The 25,361-nt window shown below is 41.9% G+C and overlaps 1 protein-coding gene and 1 long non-coding RNA gene across 2 annotated transcripts; one reads left to right on the plus strand and one right to left on the minus strand.

The window, feature by feature from the left end:
• Positions 1-9,206: 9,206 nt before the first annotated feature.
• Positions 9,207-13,630, minus strand: LOC138157379 (uncharacterized). The gene is made up of 2 exons (XR_011167377.1): positions 13,361-13,630; positions 9,207-12,932 (listed from the first exon to the last, which is right to left on the minus strand). It is a non-coding gene; the product is annotated as an uncharacterized lncRNA (long non-coding RNA).
• A 200-nt stretch (positions 13,631-13,830) lies between these two features.
• On the plus strand, positions 13,831-25,249 carry DDX39A (DExD-box helicase 39A). Its single transcript, XM_069082917.1, has 11 exons — positions 13,831-13,988; positions 16,459-16,672; positions 17,359-17,486; positions 19,960-20,052; positions 20,775-20,958; positions 22,496-22,614; positions 23,419-23,550; positions 23,641-23,750; positions 24,252-24,396; positions 24,737-24,884; positions 25,082-25,249. Exons 2-11 carry the CDS (start codon positions 16,465-16,467, stop codon positions 25,096-25,098), a joined length of 1,284 nt encoding a protein of 427 aa, XP_068939018.1. The 5' UTR covers positions 13,831-13,988; positions 16,459-16,464; the 3' UTR covers positions 25,099-25,249.
• The last annotated feature ends 112 nt before the right edge of the window (positions 25,250-25,361 follow it).

Below are 25,361 nucleotides of genomic sequence, written 5' to 3' on the forward strand. Positions count from 1 at the left end.
TTTAGGCTGTAAGAGACTTCTAGGAAAGAGTGGGACTAGTCACTGTCAACAGCATTTAATAAAGCAGGGTGATAAGTCCTGGGGATACAAAGGAAGACAGAAACAATCTTTGATCTCAAGAAGCTCACACTCTAATAGGGAAAGACAGTATATCTAGGAATATATAAGGTATATGCAGAATATTTGGCATACTTATTAGCTGTGTGACTTTGGGCAAGTCACTTAACCCAAATTGTCTTGCCTTCCCCCTTCCAAAATAAATAAATAAATATACAGATAGAAGGAAATTTGGGTAGTGGGACGGGGGAACCAGGAAAGGCCTCCTAGAGAAAGTGACATTTGAGTTGAGTCTTGAAGGAAGCCAGGGAAATTGAGAGGTGAAAGTGAGGAAGGAAAACACTACAGGTTTGGAGTTTGCTTGATTTACTCAATCCAGTTACCTCATTCCACTTAAAGTAAGTGATAAGATGCCTAATCAATCCATTTCAATCTCCATGCTTAGTGTAAAAGGTCTTTGAAAATCTTTTGAAGTCTGTTGATTCCATTGTCCCAATCCTATATAAAAGCATTTTGTTAGCTGGAATTGGGGAAGGTTAGGAATTGGAGCAAGGGTCACTTTCTAGCACATCCCTGAGGAGGAGTCACCTTGGTTGGGAAGGAAGGAAGCAAAGACTTGGCTTCTGATTTGTACAGGTCTCTTTCCATGTTCCCTTTGTCCAGAGGAGGACCTTGTGAGCCTCAAAAAAGTCCAGATGATGTTGGACCTTGCATCTTCTCTGCAATGTCCTAGCAGCATCCCTGGATCAGCTGACAGCAGTGTCTATTTCAGGAGGCAGGAACAGAATGGACACAGCTTCAGCCACGCTTATGGGGAAATTCTTGTGTACCCCATGAATGGAAGAAAAGGTCTTCTAGCAAACAGGAGTTATGTATTACTCCTTTTCCATATGGTCTCAAAACTTGAGCCCACTTTTCTCCTGGACTTTTTATGTACTTGTAGGAGAATGTGTCACATACTTTTGGGGGATGTTTTGTACCAACTATTTTGCTGTTCCACCTTAGTAAATACCTTTGTCTAAAAAATTACTTGGGGGTGGATAAGTGGCACAATGAATAGAGCACTGGCCTTGTAGTCAGGAGGACTTGAGTTCAAATCTGGTCTCAGACACTTAGCACTTATTAGCTGTGTGACCTTGGGCAAGTCACTTAAACCCAATTGCCCTGCCTCCCCCCCACCCCCAAAAAAGCAAAAAATTAAAAATTACTTAAGGCTAGCTGACTAAATGATTCTTAACTCCAAATTTTGGGGTGAAGCTCCAAGACTCCCTACTAGTGGGGGCTCCTAAAGAATGGTGAACTTGACAAGAGAGGAGCTTGGAGGATTGGAGTAGGGACAAGGGCAGAGGACTTACCAGATAAGACAGGAGATGAACTCAGGAGAAGAAAATCTCTGGTGGTGCCTAGTCCATTCCCACTGGTACTGCAGTCTAATGACTCAGTTCCATGCCCAGTCTCATTTCTGACACCGTTTAATGTCAACTGGATGGAACCTGTCTCTAACCTGTGGGTGTCTGGAGACAACAGAGCAGGCTAGAGACAGGAGAGTCAAAAATCAAACAGAAGTTAAATTTCAGAGTGAGGGAAACAGCTTGCAAAGCAAGGACACATGTGCCAGAGCTCCACTCCTAATGTGGGGAAACACACTTTAGTGTAGAAAGACCTCAATATTTATACCAATGGCTGTGAAGTGAGCTTCATCCCTGACAATGAGGGGTAACAGCAACAATGTGACAAGTTTGATTCATAGATGGGTTTCATGACCAGAAACAATTCTAGGATTTTGCTGTGGCTGAGATCATCCAGAGTACAAGAGCAAAGGATTGTTGTTATGCCAAGCTCAGGACACAGCTTGCTTGCTGGGTCTTAGCTCTGGAAAACAGGGTGTCTCCTAATATCTTGACACTACTGATGCAGACACTGCTGTTAACTAATCCAGGGATGATGCTAGGACATCATAGGAAAGCTCATAAGGTCCTTCCTCCTCAAGACAACCAGAGGGGAGGAGACCAAATCCAGGCCAAAGTGTTCCCTCACACCCTACCCCATCAATTCAATGGTTATCTTCTCATTCTCAGTTCACTGAAATGTTTATCCCAGTTCCAACTATCTGAATGCTTATATAGAGGCAAGCAGCATTTCACTCCATCAAATGGCTTTCAAAGAGTTTTCTTTTTAATTTTTTTCCATAATAAATATTTTTATTGATTGTTTCTTTCACTATTCTGCTCCCCATCAATAAAAATACTTCAAACATATCTACATAATCCAACAAGATAATAAAAAAATACTTCAAAACATATCTACATAATCCAATAAAACAAAGTTCTACATTAGACATGACTGAAAATGTATGTTTCTTTCTGGATTAAAATTCATCAGCTTTTTGTCAGGAGGTGAATGGCATATTTCATCTTCATTGTTTTGAATTTGTGATTTATCATTGCATCGATCAAGGTTCTAAGTTCTTTCTTTTAAAATTTTTTTAATATTTTATTTTGAATTTAAGAAATAAAATAAGTTCTTTAAAGTTCCTTTTCCTTTAAAATGTTGTAACCATATAAATAGTTCTCCTAGTTCTGTTTATGTAGATCTGCATCTGTTTAAAAAGGTCTTCCCAGTTTCCCCTGAAATTATCCACTTCGACATTTCTTATGACACAATAAGATTCCATCACATTAATATACTACAATTTGTTTAGTTATTCCCCAATAGGATAGCACCATAGTCTCCAATTTTGTCTACGAGGTACCATAAGTATTTTTGTACACATAGATCCTTTGCCCCTTTCCTTGGTTTCTTTGAGATAAAGGCCTAGTAATAGTATAGCTGGGCCAAAAGATGTGAACAATTTGGAACCTAACTAGGCATATTTCCAAATTTGCTTTCCAGAATGGTTGAACAGTTCTATCAATGGTGCTCTAGTGTACCTGTTTTGCAAAACAAAACAAAACAAAACAAAACAAAAAAACCCACAACCCTCCAGAATTTGACATTTTCCTCCTTTGTCATTTTTGCCAGTCTGATAGGTATAAGATAGAACTTCAAAGTTATTTTAACTTTCATTTCCCTAATTATTAGTGACTTTAAACATTTTCTACATAATTGTTGATAGCCTGGGTTTCTATTTTTTTTTAACTTCCTGTTAATATCCTCTGATCACTTATCTTTTGGGAAATGGCTCTTAAGTCTTATAAATCTGAATTGTTTCCTTGGAAACAAAGTTTTTGTGAGAGAAATTTGTTGTAAGTTGCCCCCTCCCCCCAGTTATTGGCTTCCCTTTTGATTTTTACAGTAGATTTGTTTATGCAAAAACTTTTAAATTTTATATAAACAGTATCATCCATTGTATCTGGTATGATCCTCTTTATCATTTGTCTAACCATTGGTTCTTCCCTTATCCATAGATCTAAAAGAGACTTTCTTCCTTGCTCCTCTAATCTGTTTATGCTGTGATTTTTAATATCTAAGTCATGAACCCTTTTGGAGCTTATATTGGTATATGATATGAGTGTTGGTCTAAAACAAATTTCTGCTGGATTGCTGTCCTGTTTTCTCAGAATTTTTGGTCAAATAGTAAGTTCTTCCCTCAGTATATGAGGTATTTAGGTTTATCAAATACTATGCTGCTCTGTTTTTCTCCTATTTTTTATGCTGTGTACCTTATCTCTTCCACTGATAAATTCTCCATCACCACCACCTCCATCTTTTTAAAAATAAGTACCAGTGCTTAGCATACTGTGTGGGGCATACCATACATACTTTGTGCTTAATAAATGTTAATGAATTACCAAATTGTTTACATGATTACTGCTTTGTATCACAAGGTGAGATCAGTAAATAGACCTCCTTCTTTCCCACTTAAAAAAAATTATTACCCTTAAAACTTTTCACCTTTTGTTCCTCCATATGAATTTTGTTATTATTTTTTCTAACTTTGTAAATATTTTTTTGAATTTTATTAGAATAGTATTGAATAAGCAATTTAGAGAGTATTATCAGGGCAGCTAGGTGGCGCAGTGAATAGAGTGCTGGCCCTGGAGTCAGGAGGACCTGAGTTCAAATTCGACCTCAGACAGTTAACACTTACTAGCCATGTGACCTTGGGCAAGTCACTTAACCCCAACTGCCCAGCTTTCTCCCCTCCAAAAAGCAATCCCCCTAAAAAGAAATTACTAGGAAATGTAATACATAAATAAATAATAAAACTAGGATAAAAAAATAGAGAGGATTATCATTCTTACTATATTGGCTTCAACCACCCTTGAGTAATTACTGTTTTTCCAATGATTTAGGTTTGTCTTTGTTTCTCCAAAGAATGTTTTATAATTAGATTTATATAGTCCCTGGGTGAATCTTGGAAGACACACTTCCAAGGTTTTTTTTTATAGCTTCTGTAGTTGTTTTGAATGGAATTTCTTTCTACATTTTCTTGCCTGATTTTATTAGTAATATACAAGAATGCTTGTAATTTATGTGGCTTTGTATTGTGCCCTGCAACTGTGCTGAAGTTATTATTTCAGCTAATTTTTAGTTGGTGTCTAAGTATATCATTATATCATCTACAAAAACTGATAATTTTGTTTTCTCTTTGCTTCTCTTTCTTGTCTTAAATTTATAGCTAGCAGTATGCTAAATATTACTGATGATAATGGATATCTTTGCCTTACCCTTCATTTTTTTTTAGAAAGCCCTCTAACTTTTCTCCAGCACATATAATGCTTAATCTGTCTCAAAATATGAACAGGCTATTCTCAAGGGAAGAAATCCAGGCTATCTATGGCCATATAAAAAAAAATGCTTAAAATCACTACTAATTAGAGAAATAAAAATTAAAACAACTCAGAGATCTCATGTCATACCCATTAGAGTGACATAGTGTAGCCTTCTTGGGCAGGGGGAACGAGGAAGGGGAAAAAAAGAACAGAGCAAAAAAATGATGAATGTTGGAGTGGCACATTGATGTACTGGGGGTAGACTGGAGAATTGGTACAACCATTATTGAAAGTAATTTAGAATTATGACTGAAAAAATTACCAAACAGTGCATGACTCAGCTATACTGCTGCTAGGCTCATACCAAAAGAGATCGAAGAAAGAGGAAAAGGTCCTGTACGTACAGAAATATTTATAGCAGCTCTTTTTGTGGTGGCAAAAAAATGGGAAATTAAGGGGATGCCTATCATTAGGGAAATGGTCAAATTAGTTGTGATATATGAATGTGATGGAATTCTATTATGCTATAAGAAATGAGCAAATAGGGGCGGCTAGGCAGTGCAGTGAATAAAGCACCAGCCCTGGAGTCAGGAGGACATGAGTTCAAATTTGGCCTCAGACACATAACGCTCACTAGCCATGTGACCTTGGGCAAGTCACTTAACCCCAATTGCCCTGCCCTCCCCCCTCCATAAAGTAAAACATAAAAAATTTTAAAAATGAGGAAATAGAGGAATTAAAAAAGACATTGAAAGATGTGCACAAACTGATGCAGAATGAGATAAGCAGAACTAAATGAACACTTAACATTACAACATTAATATTTTTAAAATGAACAATATTAAAAGCTTATAAACTGGTGAAGAATAAAATAAGCAGAATCAGAACAACAATTTGCCTAAGAACAATAGCACTATAAAAACAAATAATTTTGTAAGTTATTAGAACTCTGATCAATATAATGACCATTCATGATTCCAGAGGATAATAGTGAAACATGACATCCATGTCAGAGAGGTGGTGGATTTAGGGTACAGAAAGACACACACACATATGTATACACACATATGTATTTGTTACAAGGAACTTCTTTTTTTTTTGTCAATGGGATATGAGGTAGGAGGGAAAAAATAAATTTCTGTTGATTTTTTAAAGCAGAGGTGGGGGATCTAGAGATGTGTGGAATGTTGCATGCACTTTTAGATGAGGACACTGTATTATTTGTTTTACTTTGTTACTAGAGACTTCTCATAGAGTAGGGAGTACTCTGTAAATGTTTGTAATGTAAAAACAAAACACCAATAAAACTTCTTCAAATACTATTTATTATATAAAAAAAGATTCATTTATTCCTGTGATCTGTAGAGTTTTTTTTATTAATTTATTCATTTTTAGTTTTCAACATTCACTTCCACAAGATTTTGAGTTCCAAATTTTCTCCCCATTTTTTAAAAATAGAAATGAGTGTCATATTTTGTCAAAAGCTTTTCAGTATTAATTTCTTTTTTATTTTATTTTATAAAATATAAAATATTTTCTTTTCTTTTCTTTAAAATACTTTTTTTCAGTATTAATTTCTATTAATAGAATCATGATTTTTATTATCCATATTATTAACATTGTACATTATATTTATAGTCTTTATGTTGAAATTCTATATTTCTCTTTTGAATCCAAAGCATGGTATTTTTTTTTCTTTTTTTTTTTGGAGGAGGAAAATAGGACAATTGGGGTTAAGTGACTCACCCAAGGTCACATGACTAGTTTTTTGTGTTAAGTGTCTGAGGCTGGATTTGAACTCAGGTCCTCCTGACTCCAGGGCTGGTGCTCTATTCACTGCACCACCTAACCACCCCTAGCATAGTATTTTTAACATGTTATTGTGGCCTACTTGCTAATAATTTAAAATTTTTGTATTGATGTTTGTTGGGTCTGCAGTTTTCTGTACACTGTCTCTTTTTAGTTTAGGTTTTATGACCATATTTGTATCAAAGGAAGAGACTAAAAGGGTATCTTCTTCTTATTTTAAATAGCTTATTTAGCATTGGAATTGTCATTTGAATGTTTGCTAGAATTTATTTGTTAATTCATCTTTAGGACTTTTTTTTCCCCTTTAGGACTTAATTTATGACTTGTTCAACTTTTTTTTTTGATAATGGGTCCTTTAAATTTCTTTTGTTAATTTGGGCATTTTATATTTTTGTAAGCATTCATCTATTTCTTCCAAGATATCTATTTTATAAGCATCTAATTATAAAAACTAATTTCTAATAATTTCCATTATTTCCTGTTCAATTTTCCCTAATTTTTTTTTCCCTTCCATTTTGATAGCAACAATTTAGTTTTCTTCTCTCACTCTTAATCAGGCTATTTAATTGCTTATCTAATTTATTAGTTTTTTTAAAAACTTACTCTTAGTTTTATTTATCAGCTCAAAGGTATTTTTGCTTTCAATTGTATTAATCTCTTCTTCAGTCAGACTTCTCATACTGAGAGGATGTCTATGACTAACTGAAATGTGCTCAAAAGTTAAAGTAGTTAAATTAAAATGAGAGGAAAATAGTTCTCCCCTATCAATACTTACATAAGGTAAACACCTCATTATTTCAAAGACATGAAGTTCACCAGCAACTGGGAGGATCAAGAGAAGCTATTCAGGCAAGAGGATTAATTTATCTAGTTAGTCTTCCAAGAGAACCTCTCACTCTCAGACTTAACAATAGTAGAAAGAGTAAAAAGGACAGCTAGGTGGCTCAGTGGATAGAGTGCTGGGCTTGGAGCCAGGGTGACTCATCTTCTTCAATTCAAATCTGGTCTCAGACACTTACTAGCTGTGGGATCCTTAACAAGTCATTTAACCCAGTTTGCCTCTGTTTCCTCATCTGTAAAACGAGCTGGAGAAGGAAATGGCCAACCACTCCACTATCTTTGCCAAGAAAACCCTAAAAGGGATCATGAAAAGTTGGACAAGACTGAAATGATTGAACAACAACAAAAAAGGGTTAAATGTAAAAGCTAGGATTCTAGGCCAAGGGTTACATCTGCTCTTTACTGTTTAGGAACTGTCTCTCTTTTCCTCAGGAGAGCTGATCTAACAGTTTTAGATGTTTCTACTCTCCATAGAAGTGTATAGGGAGAGCTTAGATGAACACATCTGAGCTGTCAATCTGGTGAGGGTAGGAACTCCATAAAGTAGCAAGTTTCTTTGAGGAGTAGTGAAAAGTGTGTAGATAACATTATAACTCTTTTGTTGAGAAAGTCCAAGTGGGCCTAAATCAAGGAGTGGTAGGCAGAGGTAATGAAATAACTCCGGTCTGGGAGATGAGAGATCTGGGCTCTAGTTGGCCATCTGTCATTAACTAAAGGTATGACTTGGGGAAGTCACCAATCCCAGAATCACATGTCACTATAGATTGAGGTATCTTAGAGATCAGCCAGTCCAACTACTTCATTTCTCAGATGAAGAACTAGGGAGGAAGAATAAAGAGCTTGCCCAAGGTTACTCAGACCACAGAAATGGCAGGTCCGGAATTTGAACCCAGATCTCCATAGTTGCACTGTGGGAACTGGGACTCACATTGAAGTCTTCTGACTCCAAGTCCAGTTATCTTTCAAGTAGATCGTTTCTCCCCTTTCTGGGCCTGTTTCCTTATTAAAATCATTTTAGGATAGGATTAGGGGAATTCCTTCTCTTCTTTCTTGGCCCAGTTCAAGTCCCTCTCTCTTTTATGAAGCCTTTCTGATTATTTTGATTGAAAGCAACTTCTCTGTACTCAAATTTTCCTCATGAACTTTGGTTCAATGGAGCAGACTGATTTCAGAAAAACCTGGAAAGACTTACATGAAGAGAAGCAAAATGAAGTGAGCAGAACCAGGAGAAAACTGTACAAAGTAACAACAATATTGTGCAATGACCAATTTTGATAGATTTAGCTTTTCTCAGCAATACAATTTCAAAGGGTCCATGATGGAAAATGCTATGTGTATCCAGAGAAAGAACTGATGGAATCTGGATGCACATTGAATCACACTTTTTTTACTTTCTTTGTGTGTTTTTTTCTTTTGATCTGTTTCTTCCACAATATAACTAATATGGAAATGTTTTATATGACTGCACATATATAACCTATATCAAACTGCTTACCCTCTTAGGGAGAGGGGAGAGTAGGGAGGGAAGGAGAAAATTTGGAACTCAAATTTTATTTAAGAAATGCATGTAATGATTATAGATATCTATGTATATGTAAGTGTGTATCTATATATGTTTATGTGTATATGTGTATTTGTCTGTGTGTGTATATATATATATATATATATCTTCACTTGTAGTCTTCTTGGGCAGGGGGAACGAGGAAGGGGAAAAAAAGAACAGAGCAAAAAATGCACAGCAGAAAACAAAATAAAACCAACAAAGAAAGAAAAGATGGACAGCTCTGAACACAATGTGTAGCATTTATTATATAGGTTTTCTTGAAATTAAAATGAATTGCTTTACATTTTGTACTTTTTTTTTCTTTTTGGAGGGGGGAATATAGGGCAATTGGGGTTAAGTGACTTGCCCAATGTCACAGGGCTAGTAAGTGTTAAGTGTCTGAGGCAGGATTTGAACTCAGGTCCTCCTGACTCCAGGGCCAGTTCTCTACTCACTGTGCCATAGCCACCCCCAGTTGCTCTATATTTTGAATCCTCTTTTACATTATGCTGTGCACATGGCAATGTTTTTTTTTCTTATTTTGTATTTAAGTTTGTTTCTCTTTTCTTATTTTGTATGTTAGATTTTTAAAATTACCAAAAATAATGTTTAAAATGAATGTAAAAATTTACATCTTTACATGTAATTATGAAATGAAATATTTAACAAAATGAATTTCAATGTTTTTTTTAAAGAACTTTGAATTACTTCTTTGTCCCAATCACATTTGGGTTTCCTGTCATACTAATTTGCTAATATACTATAAGCTCCTTATGAGACTGTAATAACACCTAAGATCAGGAACATGCCTTTACTTTGTCTTTACAAACCTTATGTTTATAACAGTGCCTTGTAGTATAGAGATCAGTCTCAACAGGGTTGGGAACCTGGGACCTCAAGGTCACATGGGAACCTCTAGGTTCTCACGTACCACCCTTTGACTGAATCCAAACTTCACAAAACAAATCCCCTTAATAAGAGTATTTGTTCTGTAAAACTGGGACTCAATCAAAAGGCCAAACCTAAGGACCTAGAAGGTCACATGTGACCTCAAGACCAAAGGTTCCCCAACCCTGGAAGGAATACCTGGTCAATGCAGATCAGCAACAGTCTATAACTTACAGTCTGAGAGAGCTGTCCAGGGCCCTAGAGTTAGACAACTAGTATATGTAAGAGGCAGGATTCAAACCTACCTCTTCTTTAAAGAATTGGATTGGGAGTCAGGAAGGCCTGAGTTTAAATCCTGCCCAAGAACTTATTAGATGGAAGACCTTGGTTGAGTCACTTACTATCTTCAGAGTCAGTTGCCTTATTTGTAAGATGGAGATAATGATAGCACTTACTTCACAGAGTTACCATGAAGATCAAATGCAATTTTATGCATAAATACACACACATACATATGTATGTTAAGGGCTTTACAAACCTTAAAGTGCTATATAAATGCTAGCTAGCTATTCTTAACTCCAAGACTGGTGGCCCTTCATCTACTGGTCACGGCTGGCTCTCTTAAAAAAACATACATATAGGAATAAAGACTAGACCTGTGATTTCACTGGTTCAGGGAACTCCCAGTTAAGGAAACTTCACCTAACCAATTTAGGTTAGCACCTTCTCTGAGATTTATTGTCACATTGATTTACCTGGAACCTTGAGAGATTTAAAAAAATTACCCAAAGTCATTCAATCAGTTTGGGTCAGAGCCAGGTCTTTCTGATTTCAAGGCTAGCCCTCTACCATCACCACCACCACCACCACCACTACTACTATTACTACTACTATCATTTATATGGTACTTACTATGTACCAAGCACTGTGTTAAGCACTTTTATAATTATCATCTCATTCAATCTTCCTAATAACCTTGAGAGGCAGGGGCCATTATTATCCCCATTTTACAGTTGAGCAAACTGAGGCAAACAGAGGTTAAGTGACTTGACCAGGGTCAAACAGTTAGGAAGTATCTAGGCCAGATTGGAACTCAGGTCTTCTTGACTCTAAGCCTGACCCTCTTTTCCCACTATACCATGATAGTTCTATTTTAAACACAGTATTTAATCTTTGATTTTTCAAAGGATTGATGTCAATGAAACACAGACCTAACTAGGCCTGAAGTCAAAGAAGCTCAGCTTTACTCTTAATCCTTCCATGTACCAGTTCTGTCATCATAGGTGACATCTCCCCAGCAAGACAAGTGACTAAAGAGCAGATGCTTTTTCTCCACCACAGGCCTTTGCCATAGCTGATGCTCAGTAAATTACAGAGCATCAGAGTTGGAAGGGACCTTAGCCAACACCTAACCCAACCTATCTCTGAACAAGAATCCTTTTAGAATGTCCCTGAGGCAGCTAGAGCACTAGACTTGGCTGTGTGACCCTGGGAAAGTCACTTAACTTTGGTCTGCCTCACTTTCAAGTAGTGATAACAGCACCTGATCAGCAGGGTTGTGAGGACCAAATGAGATAATATTTGTAAAGTGTTTAGCACAGTGCCTGGCACATAGCAGGTGTTGTAGAAATGTTTATCCCTTTCCTTTCCTCCCCTTGTTCCTAGCAGGGACATGTGTGGACATGATTATGATAAGAAAGACAAAAGGCATCAATAACTTTTTTAGAAGGAAAAGGGCAAAAAAAATGGGAGGGTTGGATTAGATGATCTTCAAGGTCCCTTCCAGCCATAAATTTCTCATTTTCAACACAGTCCTCTCTATACCCTTCAAGGATCCATCATTATTTCACTGATGTGGGCAGACACTTCATGGATACAGATGCTAATCCTTCCCTATTTTTCTTGATTTGCTGTGACTGAAAAAAATATTATCCACTGGCCAACCTTCGGTTATAAGTGTGTGAGTGCACAGTAGGCATTTAATACACAATGTATTGACTGAGCTCCTTCAAAATGGGAGCCAGTGAGAGTGCAGAGAATCTTTTGGTTGATTCCACCCTTCCACCCCCATTAAACTTTAATGACTACAGTGAATATAAATTCCTTTATATCACATTAAAAGAGTCTCACAACTTGGCCTCTTTCTGACTTTCCAGTCATTTTATACATTATTCTCCTCCGTGCATTTTGCCATCTAGTTGTCCTGACTTGTTTGCTATTCCAGACACAGGATGTATGGCTACCACTCCTGGCAACCACTTATGCCTGGAATGAACCAGAGCTGACTGCTTGGGGCTTTGTCCTTAGCCACAGAAATTTAGGGAGAGCTAATTGTAATTGTTCCCCTTTTCCAGAGCTTCAAGTCAGTGAATGAGCTTTTATTAAGTGTTTATGAAGCACAGGGCATACAAAGAGAGGTGAAAAACTCAATCCTTGCCCTCATGGAGCTCTTCTTCCAATGGAGAAAACAACATACAATGGTATAAATACAAGATATTTGTTGTTGTTCAGTCACATCTGATTCTTTGTTACTCCATGGACCATACATAGCACACCAGCTTCTTCTATCTTCCTCTACCTCCTGGTCTGTCCAAACTTAAGTTCGTTACTTCCATGACACTATCTGTCCATCTCATCCTCTGCAGTCTCCTTTTATCCAAGAGGTCGATGTTTGATCTTTTCATGTTCTGTTAGATCACATTCAGCTTACCTTAGTTCATACATCTTACATTCCAGGTTCCTATGCAATAATGACCTTTATAGCACCAGACTTACCCTTTGTCATCAGATACATCTACAACTGAGTTTCCTTTTGGCTTTGGCCCAGCAGCTTCATTGGGTACTGAACCTGCTTGTAGTTGTCCTGGGCTCTTTCTCAGTAACTGTTGGTCACCAACCTGAAGGGCTCATCTTTCTGGGCGATATCTTTTATCCAAAGGAGTTTTCTTGGCAAAGTTACTCGAGTCACTTGTCATTTCCTTCTCCAGTGGATCACCTTTGGTGAGAACTCTCCACTATGACCTGTACATCTTGTGTAACCCTGAATGGCATAGCTCACAGTTTCACTAAGCTTTGAAAGCCTGTAGGAGAGGAATACAAGATATAGTCATCGTAAATGAGAGGGAATATGAGGGAAGGAACGCATAGGAAGGGGTGGACACTGAAATACTTCTTGGATATGGTGGAATTTGAGAAAGAAACCAGAGGGATTGCATTTCAAGGTAAAAGAGGGGGTCAGTAAAAAGGAATGGATTTGGAATATGGACGGGTTAAGGGGAAGAGCTTCTTTTCAAGTTGGATCCTAGAGTACCTGGAGCAGGTGGAAAGAACCTAGTTTAGCGCCTCAGTAGGAATAAAGTTAGTTAAAAGAACCAACTAACCCCCTAGGGACCTCTTCCTGGCTACCCTCTCTTGCCTCCCCTGGCTTTTCCAGAATCTCTGACCCTTCCCCTCCTGCATTTTTCCTCCCCTTGGGTGCTGAAGGACTCCTCTCCCCCACCCCACTAACCTAATTTATTTTTAAAAGTTGACTGGGGAGCACCTGGGCGTGCTCTGCGGGGCTTGACCTCGATGCCAGAATTGTTCGTTATAACTGGCAGTTATGGATAGGCTGGGATTGGAACCCAGGCAGCCACTGTCCCATCACACCCTAAAAGCGATGGAAGACGGTAGAACGCCACAGGAGGGCGATCCACGGGAGTTCCGCTTTTTTACCCACAATGCACAACGTCCCAGTCAGGTTTCACTAGATGATCTTGCCATTCTTAAATATGGCAGCACTTACGATTTCGCCGGGTTTGGTCACACGGTCCCATTTCGGGACGGCCCTTGGAATTAATTAGACCACTCAGAAGGGCTTTCGCCAGGATAGACGCAGACTTCGCCCAATGAAACACTGGGATCGTCCCCTCTCCCTCTGTAGGTTGCGCGGCCGAGACCAATCAGCCAATCAGAACTTGCTCCCTTCTGAGTGAAAGTCTAACAGCCCAGTGAACAAGGAAAGTTGGCAGGGAAGTTCGGAGGCGGTGCACCAGTTTTAGGAGGAAGAGAAGGAAGAAGGGAAGGCGGTTTCCGCTCGAAAACTCTTGGCTTAGGGAGCGCGTGTAGGCAGCCGGAGAGAAGCACTCAGCTTAGGGGTAAGCGGCGGAGGAGGGGGCGCAGGCCGCGAGGTCTGTGGCGCCCGGGAGAGAAGGGGCGGGAAAGGCCTTCGGAGCTGAAGTTGAAGCTGCAGGCACGAGGCGAGGCTGAGATGATGCAGCCCTGTGAAAAGGAACCTCTCTGCGCGCGCTGCCGCGGGCCGGACAAGGGCGGGGGCGGAGCCGCGACCGCGACTGGGGGGCGCGCGCGCGCCACCGTAGGGGCCTCCAGACCGTTGGGACGCAGGGCTAAGGAAGGCGCGCTGCACGCATGGGGCGGGAGAGCAGCGGCGGGGGCGCCTTTCACTTGCGAAATATGTGGGAGCAGCTAGTGCAGCCCCCGAAGCTGTCGTGTGCGCCCCGAGACCCAAGCCGGGGGCGGGACCCGGGACCCGGGGGCCGGAGGAGAAGGCTCGGGGCTGCATTGCTCTGAGGGTCGTCAGGAGTCTGCCGCCCGTACCTCTCCGGGCCGGATCCCCTCCCCACCCTTGTGTCTCATGGGGAGCCTCCCATGTTTCTGCTTTATGGAAGCTCCGCGTGTTTGCACTTTATGGGGATCTCCTTGTTCTTGTGCATGGAAGGGGAGCCCCCCAAATTTGTGCTTTGGTGGGGCTCCCCCTTAGGCACAAGCTTTAGTGACCCCTACTGAGTAATGCTTGGCCTTTGACCAAGCCCTCGCTCCCATGGTCTGGCATGCAGGCCACTCTCCCGGGGATTGGACAAAATGTCTGACACCCCTTTATCTCTAGCTAAATAGTTTAAGCATAAAGGATTTCATGAATGTGGGTGCTCTCACCGCTGCAGCAGTTACCCCTCTTTTCATAGAGAGGACTTAATGAATTCCTCCGAGTGAAAAAATCCATGCTTCCATGACCACCCTCGCCATAAATAAGCAGGGTTTGACCCTTGCTGACCTAGGTTTGGAGTCTGTGACTTCCACACTGCTACAGGAAGGATTTTGATGGATGACAGTTTAAAGGAAATCTTTTCAAGGTAGTGACAAGTTCACTTGAACAGATGGATTTTAACAGTGGTTTCTGGAAGTAGGCTCAGTCTAGTAAACTTGTGCAGAGACTTTTGTAAATGGAAGTGAGAAAAATATTTTTTAGAGAATTCTTATGATTTCAGAAGAGATGGAGGGAGAGAAAGAATATGGAACTAGAAATTAAAATTTGAGAAAAATGCTTGGTCTGTCCATGAATTACATAGCCTTTATGGGACAACTAGACAGGTTAGTACAGGGTCAGAAGAGAGTGGGAAGGCCTGTATGATTAGTGTGACTTTTTAAAGTTTTCTCAATTTTTATTTAAAGTTATAATTGCTATCTTAAGTTATATATCCATTAGGTGCTAATAAATTCTTTACCCGAGCACCTTGTTCCAGGTGTGAACTTCTTAAGGATGAGACCCAGCACCTATAGCTAGTATTCTGAGGGGCACAAATTTTATGTAGCTTGAGACCAATTCTTGGGAGAAAGAAAACATGGTAAATGTTCTTGATGACCGAAAACATTTTTTAAGCTTTATTTTTGGGGTCCCCAAGGCTGATGAATAACAGTAGATTTTTTTGATATTGAATGGGAAAGTATTGCTGGAAGTTTTGTTGTTTTAATCAAGCAAATAGAGTGTTTCACAGTCCAAAAAAAGGGTGTACCTCTTTAGTCCCATCTTTGCCTTCCGCTCTGTTTGTGGATTTGAAGTTCCCAAGATTTGTGGCAGAGAATATTTGGCTTAAATTTTTTTTTAAACTACAAGATTTTATCATAAATACACTTTAGCACATGCATTAAAATAAGTGCTGTCTTTTAATTGGATTCTTGTTTTCAGGCTATATTAACCTAATTAAGAAGTTTAGGTGATAGAAATAAGTATTATGATCTGTTTACTGGTATAGATCTACAACTTGGCAGGAGACCTTTTAATCAAAACATTCTAACCAAGGGTGGTGTAGTATGAACCCCAAATAGAGGGAGAAAGAGCAGTTTTAAGTTGGGACTCTATAGCGGCAGTCTGCCTATCCCTAGCAATGGACTGTATTTTGTACCTTATGACTCTCTCTAATGTGTGGTCTTGTCCTGACTAGGTGGTGAGTTTTCCATAGCTGGGGAATAGCTGCCTAGTGCAGACAGGTATTGAACACAAGTATTCTAATATTTGTTGGTTGCCTGATAAGAGAGAGTTTGCCTGCCAGCAATGGCCACGATGAGGGCAAGATTCATGGTGCTTACTGGCTTCCATCTTTGATTTGGGGAGTTAGAATCTCTAGAATGGAATGGACATTGCAGAGTGACTTTTGGATTCTTGACGTGCCCAGGGATTGAGGATGATCTGTATCTTTGTCTTTTTGTACTTATCACTTGATTGACCCCTGTCTTCTCTCTGTCAGTGGCCATTAGAGAAGCAGGTGCTGCCCTTCTTCCCCTCTGGGATGAGGCTTTACTCTTAGGCTACATCTTTTTTCTCTTCCTCAGGGCAAAATGGCCGAACAAGACGTAGAACATGAACTGCTTGATTATGAAGAGGATGAGGAGCCCCAGCCCATGACAGAAAGCACACCTACCCCTGCCAAGAAGGACATGAAGGGCTCCTACGTCTCCATTCACAGCTCGGGCTTCAGGGATTTCCTTTTGAAGCCTGAGCTTCTGAGGGCAATTGTGGACTGCGGCTTTGAGCATCCGTCTGAAGGTAGGCCTTTCCTCCTTCTTCCATCTTCACAATTGCAGCTATTCGCAGAAGTAGTGTTTATGATAAATAATAATGGCTAACATTTATACAGCCCTGTTAAGTCTGAAAAGTGCTTTACATATATTACCTTATTTGATTAGGTTTGCTCATCTAGAACAGCAGTTATTCAGTTTGGTCTCTAGGGTAAAGGCATCAAAAAATACTAGATTAGAAATCACACACACACGTCATTACTGGTGATGTCTGCTAGGCACTTACTTAGGTTTTGTTCTTTGATATTCCTTTAGCCCTTTACTTGTCAGGAAACTGAAGGTCTCTATTTAAGTCCTTTCTGATCAGATGCTTTCCTGATTCCTTACTTTGGTCCAGCTTAGTTTACTAGACTGAGGACTTGTAAGGAAAGTCTCGTCTTCTCACTTAACAATAATTCCTTTTTTTTTAATGAGCACTTTGCTCCCATTATCCCATTTGATTTCACACCAACCCTTTGAGGTGGGCAGGCTAGGCATGATTATTTCTGCTTTATAGGTAGGGAGGATGTAGCCTAGATTGCTTAAATGATTTGCTTAAAGTGACACAGCAAACCTGTTACAGAGCTGGGATTAGAAGTCAGGTCTCCTGATTCCAAACCTGATAATCTTCACAGCATAATTCCCCTACTTAGTGGAATACTGTTTCTTTCTCAGTTCAGCATGAATGTATTCCCCAAGCCATCTTGGGAATGGATGTTCTATGCCAAGCCAAATCTGGAATGGGCAAGACAGCAGTCTTTGTGTTGGCTACCCTGCAGCAGATTGAGCCTGTGGATGGACAGGTACTGGGGCACAGAAGGGTTTTTCTTTCTCTCTGTCCTTTACAGTAAGTAAGAAGCCTCTGCAGATGTGGGGAGAACTTCTCCCTTTTCACCTCCATTATCTTCCTTGGAGACAAGAAGTGGCTGAACCCTTTAAAGATGTTCTTCAAGTTCATATGGAATTGGTTTTAATTCAGCAAATGTCTGTTGAAGCTTTGTTCAGCAAAACAGGCCCTGCTTTTAAGGCCCTGCTGAGGAGAGATGATAAATTGTAGCTGTTGCTCTCAAGGAACTAGGTCACAGTATTCTACTTTTTTATCTACCCCTTATATACTTAGATGGATTGGTATAAATACACATTTCAGCAGTGAAGGTTGTAAACTTCTCTGTAATTCCTGATGTTGTGGTTTCATGATGTGTTGTAGTGGAACCATCTCAAAGAATTCCAAATCAGACCATCTCTAATCCAAGTATAGGCATTTATTGAGATTGATGCCTCTTGTGAAGCAGGCTAAATTCCAGGAGGAACCAGCAACTTCAGAGAAAGCAAGATGGATTTTTATAGGGTAAAGATGCAATTAAATAACAGAAATTATGAAATGTTAAAAAGACAGAAGGGATTTGTTAAGGGATTAGGTAGTAGGGGAGGGGTCCCAACTGTAAGGAAACTGCATATGTGATTACCCACAATGCATACAGAAAAACCCATTGGGGGGGGTAATGTATGTATGATAATGATATTATAATAAGCCTCTCTATCTTATTAAGTTCACCTAAACGAAAAGCTTTTGTTATTACTATGCAGGTGCCTGCTTAGGGAAAGTCCCTTCTATTATTTCAGGGTCAACATCCTACTTGGGCATCTGGTGTTACTGCTTTCTAATTTGGCCCAGTGCTTTGGTCCTGTCTGAGACTAGAAGGATGTGGTTGTGGTTGAGTGCATGGACACACCTGTATCTGTGGGAATTATGAGGAATGGATCTGGGGGCAGTGGCTGGGATCCTATCACATGGACATACCTGCTATTTCTGTGTGAAATACAAGTTCATGGACATACCTGTTGTTTTAGTGAGCAGTGAGGCCTATGTGAAGAAGTGAGGGTATGGGGGGCAGGGAGGAAGTAGGGGCAGTGGGCTTACTGTTCAGTGGGGCCTATAAGGAAGTTAGAATAGTAGGGCTGAGGGCAGCTTGATTCCATTTCCATCACTGACAGTGTTCTTCCCTGAGTCCTACTTCCACAGAGGGCCCTGCCAATGTGCTGGAGGTGCTCCTTTACTTTTTAAATTTTGTAGGCCCCAAACTAGCATTTAGGCTGTCTGCTGTGGGACAAGCCCATCTCCTTTTCTGAATGTAAGCTTCTTTAAGGATCTCTTTGTGCCCCATTTTGGGCATGGGCAGCCTTCTTGTGCTCATGGCACCATTGACTTTTGGATCATCTGCAATACTGAGCTGGCTGGGTGTGGAATAGGAGACTGGTGGGATCTGTCTCATAGGAGGTCTTCACCCAAAAGACTGGACAATCACTTATTACATGTGCCCTAGAGGAAGTTCCTGTTCAGTGACCTCAGCTGTCCTACATGCCTGCAATTGTTCCCTCCTATCTCTACTTCTTCGAGGCTCCCTAGTTTCTTTCACAACTCTGCCTTTCTGAGCTCTGGGGCCCCCTTCTCCAAATCCATGGATTCAGTCCATCTAGATTTATATACAGGTTGTTTATCCTGTTAGGGGGCAGGGGCTCTTTCTCTTTTGCCTTTGTATCCTGTGGGCCTGCATGTGGTGTGGTCTTAATAAACTCTTTTTGGTTGGTTGATTGTCTCTGAGATCTCTTCCTATAATCTGACCTGCCAGACTGGATGAGCTCTTCTCAGAGTGGGCCTTCCATCTTCTGCCTCTGGACCCTTGTACAAACCATCTCCTGTGCCTAGAGGACAGTTCTCATATCTCAGAAAGTGTTTTTCCTTCAAGGCTCCCCTAAGGTGTCAACTTTCTTTCCTGCTTCTCCAAATGATTGTATCTACATACCTTAGTGTAAGCTTAGCACTAAGCTTCATGAAGGCTAGTACTCTTTTTGTGTTGATCTTTATAGCCCCACTGCTGGTACTTAGGAACTTACTATGATTTGTTGACTTGACTAGATCCCTTTCTTTTGTGGCTTATTTGATCACAATAATTAGAGGGTCTCTCAGCCTTCTCTCTAATTCTGTATAGCTTTATTCCAAATGTTGGGCAGCACATTTCCTCTGAATAGTAGATTATATTTCGATACATGCCTGTATCTATGCTTTTTTTCTTCCAGTGAGTTTATATACAATGGTCTATACTTGGAGCCAAGCAGGAAGTACCATTTTTGTGGTACTTTTGTGGTGGTCTCATGTTTTGAGTACAAGAAATAACAGAATGTGTCACAGTGCCAGGGTGGTCAGCTAGGTCATTTATTTTATGTCTCCTGAGAATGGTGTCGATACCATTGGAATAAGGACCTTTGTCTCTGCAGGTAACAGTTCTCGTCATGTGCCACACTCGGGAGTTGGCCTTCCAGATCTGTAAGGAGTATGAGCGCTTCTCCAAATACATGTCCAGTGTCAAGGTAAGTCTTCTGTGTGTTCTGGGTGCCAAGATGATTGAGGCTACCACTACAACCACTATCAGGGAGAGACAGGAACCTCTTATCTTATTTGTTGGAAAGAAATTTGTTCCCTCTGCATTTTGGAGTTTTTGGGTGCCCCTCAGTCCATGGTACCTTCAACTCTGTTGCTTGGTCAACTTTACAAAACTTGGCCACCATACTGCCTTTGAGGTTTGCCATCATTTATCCTTAAAAGCCTAATGAATTATGCACTGTCTCCAGGGACCCAGAGTTGGAATCCCAGCTCTGTTGTTTCTTTTAAATGTGTCTCAGTTATTGGGCCAGTAGAGGCTCAGACAGGGCTTCAGGCCTGAGGCTAATCTGCCTCTCACAGGTGAAGATAGCCTCTTACTCTGTTTTTCTTGTAGGGATTGGTACCCTGGATTTTAGTGATAAGTGCTTATCTAGGCCAGGGACAACCTGAAGTCCTCAGCCATAAAGCAGCCTTTGTGTTTGGGCAGAGCCAGAGCCTTCTTTGTTCCCAGAGTTATGGAGTGTGCTACGTGTATGATGCAGTGATATTATCAGTTAGCAGGTGACCTCGTGATCTTGCTCTAGAATTCCTTGTGCAGGATGTAGGAGACATAATGATCAATGGCTTACAATAACAAGAACTTTACCCTAGAAGGCATAAGATATTTCTCTGGGTCTTCCTACTCCCAGCCTCCCCGTGTGTTTTGCAGGTTTCTGTGTTCTTTGGTGGCCTTTCGATCAAGAAGGATGAAGATGTTCTGAAGAAGAACTGCCCTCATGTTGTGGTGGGAACGCCCGGCCGAATTCTGGCCTTAGTACGCAATAAGAGTCTCAATCTGAAAAATGTGAAGCACTTTGTCCTGGATGAGTGTGACAGGATGCTGGAGCAGCTTGGTGAGTCTCCATTCCCACTTTCTGCTATCCCTGCCCTCTGCAGCTTGGCACCCCGGCATCTGAAAGGACCAGGGGAGCACTCTGTGCTGTGTGGCTGTTCTTGGTCAGGCAGATGGGACTAGAGCAATGGGAATCACACCTGGTGCTATCATTCAGGGGAACATTTAGGGTCCTCCTCCAGGCTTTTCTTAGTGGTCTGTCCTATTCGATATCTAGGCATTTCTCCTCAGAGCCATAGAGATAAGCTTGATTTTCCCCTAAGTCAGTCATCGTCTGCTTTCAGCCATTTGGCTGTGTCAGACTGAGGCCAAGCTCTGCCTTGGGGAACAGGAAGGGCAGATGGGGGCCCTAGAGTACTGGGGAAGAGTACAGGGTCCTCATTTCCCAAAGAACAACCTCCTTCCTTCTGGCTCCCAACCCCAAAGATAAAAAAATCTTCAGAGTTGGAAGGGAACTCAGAGACCATCTAGTTCAGCTCCATGAAAAACCTCTTCAGCAACCCATCGTGGTCATCTGGGCTTTGCTTGGAGACCTCTAGTGTGAAGTGCTCTGCTGTCTGCCAAGGCAGCCCATTTCACATCTGGACAGTTCATTTTGTCAGGAAAGACCTTTAATGCCAAGCCTAAATTTGACCGATTGCAGCTTTCTGCTGTTCTTCATTGTGCCCTCTCAGGAAGTGGCTGAGACCCGAGCATTCCCATGCACCTGGGACCCCTGGACACGCTCAGAGCTCTGGGGTCCTAATTTTATTAGTAGTAAGAAGAGCACTCAATTTGGAATTGGCATCTTTGGAGTTTCAAATCCTGCTCCCCTTTATCAGTTGGGTGACTTGAAGCAAATCACTGAACCTCTGTTCCTCAATTTCATCTTAAATGAGGGCTTTGGACTAGATGTCCTCTGTGAGTTCCTTTGACCTGGGGATAGACCCATAATCCTTCCACCTGTTTTCTCCTGTGTCCCTTGAACCAGGGAAAGCAATGGGAGCAAGGGGTGAACCAGGGGAACTTCAGATTTCCCAAATTACTGGTTCTGAGTACATCCCAGGCTGGGCTCTTGGCAGAGACAAGGCTTATTAGCAAGAGCTGTCTGCTATAATTTGGCCCCAAGTCAGGAGGGACGTTGAGAACTTAGTATGTGTCTTAAGTGTGTCTAAAGTGCCAACTACAGCTAGAATCCCAGCAGCTGTCTCTACCTCAGGCTGCCCTACCCCGAGGCCGTGACACGAGGTACATGGGCGCAGCTGGGTTCCCCACTGACAGCGTGTGTAAGTCAAAGTACCACTTTTCCTTACACCCATCTCTTCCCTATCATTCCTTGCTGTCACCTCACAGCCCAGAGGGCAGCAGACTCAGGGCTCAGTCCTGAGGAGTTTTTTCCCCTCCTAGGTCACGTGCCCTCTCAGCCCACACTTTGTGTTTGCTGGGGTTGGGGCGGTGCTAGGGGAGTGTGGGTGGATGTGGTTTCTGTGTGGGGAGACTTTGGCCAGCAGAGACCTCACGCCCTCTCGGTTCTCTTTCCTTGTCCCCCTTCCTTGCAGACATGCGCCGGGATGTGCAGGAGATCTTCCGCTTGACACCCCATGAGAAGCAGTGCATGATGTTCAGTGCCACCCTGAGTAAGGAGATAAGACCTGTCTGCAGAAAGTTCATGCAGGATGTGAGTGCGAAGAGAACATGCCCCCAGCCCAGCTCACCAGAGGAGAAATCCCCTCTGAGCCCCAGCTGCTTTCTACCCCTCGCCTGGGAACAGGGCCTGCCACAGGCTGGATTGTGCTTTGGAACGGCCAGGAATGGCTTAGCTGCCTGCCCCTCCCCCCGACGACAGAGAGGCAAGAGGCACCGTGGTGTAGTGGAGACAGAGCAGTGGACTGAGTCAGATCTGGGTTCTAAACCCGGCATTAACTCGCTGTGTGACCGTGACCAAGTCACATCCCCTCTGGCTCATCTGTAAAATGATGGGGTTGGACTAAGTGATTTCCGTAATGATTCTGTGCCTCTGAGCTCTTACCACTGAACAGGTGAGGTCTGCTCTTCTCCCCTCCCTGGGTGAGAGGGTGCAGGGAGGGGACCTGGCTGCCTCTAAAGGTTGGTCAGTGCCCGGTGTGCTGCGTCACAGGGTCCCTGGGATCAGAGCCATGCTAGTTCCCCGTGGCTGGAGCAGTGCACCTCTCCAGGACTAGGGCCTACCTCTCTGCCAAGGGGGTGGGTCCCTTTGCCTTCAGGAGCAGGGCATGGTTTGGCAGGCACAACCTTCCCATGTCAGTTCCTCTCCTTCCTCTTCTGTCCCCCATCCTCTGTCAAAATTCCCTGGGCGCCCCTGTTTTTGCTAGATATAGACTAGCATTCAAACCTGACCCCTTCACAGCAAGACCACTGGCCTCTTTTTGCCACAGCATTGTCCTGCTCTGTTCTTTGAGCCTGGTGTGGAAGCTTTAAGAATCCCTGTCCTTCTCCCCCACAGCCAATGGAAGTTTTTGTGGATGATGAGACAAAATTGACGCTGCATGGACTACAGCAATACTATGTGAAGCTAAAGGACAGTGAGAAAAACAGAAAACTCTTTGATCTCTTGGATGTGCTGGAGTTTAACCAGGTGATGCCCAGGAGGGTGCCTGCCCCTCCCCTCATTACCAGGTGGGCTGCAGGGTGTGGTGAGGTGCTGATCTGCTGTACTCCTGCTTAGGTGGTGATCTTTGTGAAGTCCTTGCAGCGCTGTGTAGCCTTGGCTCAGCTCCTGGTGGAACAGAACTTCCCAGCCATTGCCATCCACAGAGGCATGCCTCAGGAGGAAAGGTGAGCTCCCTCAGGATAGCAGTAGTTGGGCATGACTCAGGGTCACTAGTGGTTTACTTAGAATGTGAGCTCCTTGAGGGCAGGGAGAGTCTTTCTAGGAAGCACTTAATAAGTGCCTGTTTACTCCTCTTGAAGGCATGTTTCTCCTACACTGTGAAATTCATTTTACAGATAGAGAAACAAACACAGAAGTTGTGACACATAGCTTAGGTAGTAGAAGTGGGATTTGAATTTAGGTGTCCAGGTTCAAGGTCACCAGACTCCTTTCTGTTGTCATTTAGTTTCTTAATTTTTGAGGGCTTCTAGATGAAGGGTATGTGTGTGGAGGGAGAGGGGAGGTTCTGGGGGTTGGAGGTGGGCTAGGGTAGAGTAACCTTGCTTAGCTCAGTAATTTGACAAATTGAGTGTCTACTATTTGTTTTAAGGAAAGACTATGTTGAGGTAGAGTTCTCCAGGCATTAAATGTCCTCATGGCTCTACTCTGTCTTTACCAACTTCCAGACTAGCACGATACCAACAGTTCAAAGATTTCCAGCGACGGATCCTGGTGGCCACCAATCTCTTTGGCCGAGGCATAGATATTGAGCGGGTCAATATAGTCTTCAATTATGACATGCCTGAGGACTCTGATACCTACTTGCATCGGGTAAGAGCTTGCACTTGGTTTTGAGGGTACTCTGACTGTGCTCTGGCAGCAGACTGGTCAATGTCAATTACCCCTAAGGGTGAGGACTTGGGGAAGCGTTGGCATAGGAAGTAGGAAGCCCATCCTGTCGCAGTTAGGACATAGAATGTCAGAATTGGAAAAGCTCACCTGATCCAGTCATGGTACAAGGTAAGAAAACTGAGGTCTAAACTTGCCCAGTGTTACACTGATTGTATGTGCCATCCTTATTTAAACTTATCTCTGTTATAGTCTGTGCTGAGGGATCTGTGGTAAACGTTCAACTTCTAGTTTTGATGTCATCTTCTCCTGGTTACTGCAGGTTGCCAGGGCTGGCCGATTTGGTACCAAGGGCTTGGCCATCACTTTTGTCTCTGATGAGGGGGATGCCAAGATTCTCAACGATGTCCAAGACCGCTTTGAAGTAAACGTGGCTGAACTGCCTGAGGAAATTGATATCTCCACATACAGTGAGTGTCTGCCCAGGGCTGGGGGCCTGAACTGGGCTGGTTCTTGCCAGGGCATAGGTCATGACCAGGCTTTCCCAAGCAGCTCAGTGAAACTGAGGGGGGAGAGTGGTATAAAGAGAAGGTGCCAGGCTGGGGCCTCTTGGAAGAAGGCAGCAAAGTTCTCAAACTAAGTTACTTTTTTTTCTATTTTTTTACAGTTGAACAAAGCCGATAACCCAGAGTCACAGACGGGACCATCAGGGCCGCCCCTGCCTCCGTTTGCTGCTTTTAATGTTTTCTTTGCTAAGTGACAATGGGTATCACAACTATTTTTACTTTGTTTTCAAGCTTGTAGATTTGTGTAAGAATAAACTTTTATTACAAAAGCCTCATCTCTTTTTACTTAGGAAAAAAAGTTCTTTTTAGAGGGAAAAAGAGAAGCACATTAGGGTTTGTAATCATTTTTTGGGCTCATTGAGAACAAAGAGGAGATAGTAA

This window comes from Petaurus breviceps, unplaced genomic scaffold (genome assembly GCF_028583685.1).
Source record: "Petaurus breviceps papuanus isolate PSGF00001 unplaced genomic scaffold, PetGlider_PUasm1.0 172, whole genome shotgun sequence".
In the NCBI taxonomy this organism is placed as follows: domain Eukaryota; kingdom Metazoa; phylum Chordata; class Mammalia; order Diprotodontia; family Petauridae; genus Petaurus; species Petaurus breviceps.